The 3,940-nt window shown below is 42.1% G+C and overlaps 1 protein-coding gene across 1 annotated transcript; it reads left to right on the plus strand.

Moving 5' to 3' along the window:
- The first annotated feature begins 811 nt into the window (after positions 1-811).
- LOC137940635 (uncharacterized mitochondrial protein AtMg00860-like) lies at positions 812-1,306 on the plus strand. Its single transcript, XM_068785789.1, has one exon. The coding sequence runs from the start codon at positions 812-814 to the stop codon at positions 1,304-1,306; it is 495 nt and encodes a 164-aa protein (XP_068641890.1).
- The last annotated feature ends 2,634 nt before the right edge of the window (positions 1,307-3,940 follow it).

Here is a 3,940-nt window from a genome sequence, read left to right on the forward strand (position 1 = left end):
CTATATTGTGGGATTTTCAGGTTCGGACTATGACATTTACAACACAACAGGGCTAGATTACATTGCAGGGTATTAAGGCATAGGTGCCAGCCGCACTTCACACTTTCCAGATTCAGAGGACTGGTGATTGTAAGTTATCTCCATTATTTACAGCTTTTACGGATTTATTTAATGACCCTACTGGTCTACCACTAGTGCGTCACTATGATCACCACATACGTTTGAAGTTGGGAACTGATCCAGTGGTGGTGCATCCTTATCGTTACCCACATATACAGAAAGATGAAATCAAAAGACAGTGCCTGAATATGCTCGCTCAGGGAGTTATTCAGCCCAATAGGTCTCCCTTCTCATCCACTGTTTTACTGGTCCGCAAAAAGGATAAATCATGGAGGTTTTGTGTTGACTACATGCAACTCAATTTTCGTACAATTAAAGACAAGTTCCCCATTCCAGTGGTGGATGAGTTTCTGGATGAGTTACATGGTGCTACGATTTTTACCAAGTTAGATTTGAAATTGGGCTATCATCAAATTAGAGTTCATCCTGCAGATGTGGAGAAGACTGCGTTCCGCATGCACCACGGTCATTTCGAGTTCCTCATCATGCCCTTCGGTCTCTCCAATGCGCCCTCCACCTTCTAGGCCCTCATGAATGAGGTATTTTCCTCACTTCTGCGGAAATTTGTGTTAGTATTTTTTATGACATCTTGGTCTATAGCACAAATTGGGACGAACATCTCCAACACCTCCATCAGGTATTTACCATTCTACACTCCCATTATTTGGTTTTGAATGAATCCAAATGTTCTATGGGCACTTCAGAAGTGGCATATTTGGACCACGTTATATCAACAGTGGGCGTGAAGGTTGACCAGAGTAAGATACAAGCCGTCACAGATTGGCCTCCTCCCACCTACCTTACCGCATTAAGGGGATTTTTGTGCCTCTTGGGATATTACAGAAAATTTATCCGTACTTATGGCCAGATAGCAGCACCACTCAACAACCTTCTCAAGAAACATGCATTCACCTGGTCTCCCTCAGCAGCACAGGCCTTTCAGCAGTTAAAGGAGGCCTTAGCCTCAACGCATGTGCTACAACTTCCAGATTTTGATGAATCCTTTGTGGTGGAATGTGATGCGTTCAGAGGAGGTATTGATGCAGTGTTACAGCAACTGAGACACCCCATCGCTTATTTCAGCCGCCAGTTGGGACAACACCACCACAAGTTAGCCGCATATGAGAGGGAACTGATTGGGTTAGCCAAAGCCATCCAATATTGGCGGCCTTATCTTTGGGAATGACCAATTCTGATTCATACAGATCATTACAGCCTCAAGTATCTTCTTTAGCAACCCCTCACCACATCACCACAGTAGCACTAGTTGAGTAAACTCATGGGCTTCAATTTTACAATTCAATATAAGCCAGGCAGTTTGAATTTGGGGGCTGATGCTTTGTCTCGTCGGGACATTCCAGAACCACATCAATTTGGGGGTTTATGCTCTCAACCACCCACGTTCACTTTTGTTGGATTCTATTTGTGAGGAGACACATCAATATCCAGAACTTATTTCATTATATCAAGATATTCAGCAAGGGACAACAACCAGTCATTGGACGATTCAGAATTGTCTTATCCTATACAAAAACAAGATTTTTATGCATCATATGTCCCCACTTCTTCACACCATTGTGTCCTCTTTCCATGATAGCACACATGAGGGTCGACAGAAAACATATTTTCGAATCAGTCGGGAATTTTATTGGAGGGTTATGAAGAGCATGATTGCTGATTATGTAGCTGCTTGTCAGATTTGTCAACGAAACAAGGCCGAATCTTTAAGTCCTGCCGGCCTACTACAACCTCTGCAGCTACCGTTTCAAACATGGTCTGACATTTCCATGGATTTCATTGATGGCCTTCCAACTTCATCAGGTAAATCCGTGATATTAGTTGTGGTTGACCATTTTTCAAAATATGGTCACTTCATTTCTTTGGCGCAGCCATATACTGCTGCTCATGTAGCTCGGTTATTTATGGACCAAATTGTCCGATTACACGGGATTCTAGCATCCATTTTTAGTGACAGGAATGCCATTTTTACCAGTACCTTTTGGAAAGAATTATTCAATTTACATGGCACCCAATTGGCATTCTCTTTTGCCTATCATCCACAGACTGACGGACAGACCGAGGTCATCAATCGCACGATGAAAATGTATCTTCGCTGTTTTGTACGGGACTCACCTAAACGGTGGGTTAAGTGGCTCATCTGGGAAGAATTTTTCTATAACACCTCTTACCACAACGCACTGGGAACTACTCCTTTCAGGGTAGTTTATGGCAGAGATCCACCTCATTTGTTATCCTACGAACCAGAGGCATCCAAAGTCGCCACTTTGGACCAAGTGTTAGCTAAAAGAAACGCTATGCTCACTGAGGTGCATACTCATCTCCAAGAGGCCCAACACTCTATGAAGTTCTATTATGATAAGAAGCACCAAGAAGTATATTATTCCCCAGGAGATTACGTGTGGTTAAAGCTCCAACACTACCTCCAGCTGTCACTGACTGCCTCCAAGTGCCACAAGCTTTCTCTAAAATATTATGGTCCATTTCAGGTGTTGGACCGCATTGGCACCGTGGCCTACCGCTTGCAACTACCACCCGAGGCAAAGATACATAATTTATTTCTCGTATCCCAACTGAAGTCGTTCCAGAGTGACTCTCCGTTGCTGCACACCCCTCTGCCACCACTCCATGAAGGCCGTGTCCTTTCTATTCCAGCTCAGGTATTGCAGGCACGCTACATTCAAGGTGATTGGGAAATTCTCGTACAGTGGGCAGATGCAGACCCCAGTGACACTACATGGGAGCCATTATTTGCATTTTGACTTCTCTACCCTTCCTTCGAGGTTGAGGACAAGTTTTTTCTCCAAGAGGGGGGTGATGTTATGGACTCAATAGCAACATGTGTTACCAGCAGGCGTAGGAATTAATTAATGTGGTTTTCAATTTTCATGTAATTGATTTTGGTTTGGTTTGTTTAACAATTTATTTGGCTTGAACAAGTGACCCAAGGGTCTGAAGTGTATTTGGCGTCCTCAACCCTATTTAAGGGGACAACTAGGTTAATGAAAGGTAGCGATTGAATTAGAAAATTAGCCTAGAGTAAATTAGAGTAACAGGTCAAGAGCTCCTTCAAGGTCTCCCCCTTTTCCCCCAAATCCCCTTTCCGATTTTCTTCTTTACATCACTCCATCAATCTATCCCTACCTCAAGCAACCAATGGAAGAAAGAGAAGAGAGGAAGGTGACAAGATCCATAGCTCGTGGAAATCCTAACAGAAGGCCACATATCTAAGAGTATTATAAGATGGGCCACATGACCAAGGAAGGCCCACAAGATGGGCCCTAGCACATAAGAAGTAGGACCCACCATGACAAGCTGGCATCCTTATCACTTAAGTTGGAAGATCAAGAAGGAGTCACAAAGGCATATTTATCTTATGGTCATGTTCTAGAAGAGTTCTAGTTTGAGTTATGTTTGTCTTTTATCAATATTGAGTTATTTAATTACACTATGATATCTGTAAGTGTTAGAGTTTGGGTGTAATTGGGACAAAGGTAGTTTTATTGTAATTGGACTCTACTGCCTTCCTCTATTATATATAGAGGTTCATGTACTCTGATTATGATAAGTTAATGGATTCAATGAAGTATTTATCTTTTCCATAAATTCAACAAGGTATCAGAGCAGTTCTGTGAGTTGACTTGGTCAACCCACCAAGATAATGAGATCTTTTTCTCTAAATCCTAAACCCTAAGTCTAGGTTTGGAGTTTTTTTTTTTTAGTCCCTAAACCCATAGTTTTCTTTGCATTTTCACCTCTATACTGAGATTTTTAATATTACAAATTATATATTGAAGGAAAG

The sequence above is a fragment of the Aristolochia californica genome, unplaced genomic scaffold, assembly GCF_029961685.1.
Source record: "Aristolochia californica isolate CCGP_79_NKW_82.1479 unplaced genomic scaffold, dmAriCali1.0.hap1 SCAF_9, whole genome shotgun sequence".
Taxonomy (NCBI): Eukaryota; Viridiplantae; Streptophyta; class Magnoliopsida; order Piperales; family Aristolochiaceae; genus Aristolochia; species Aristolochia californica.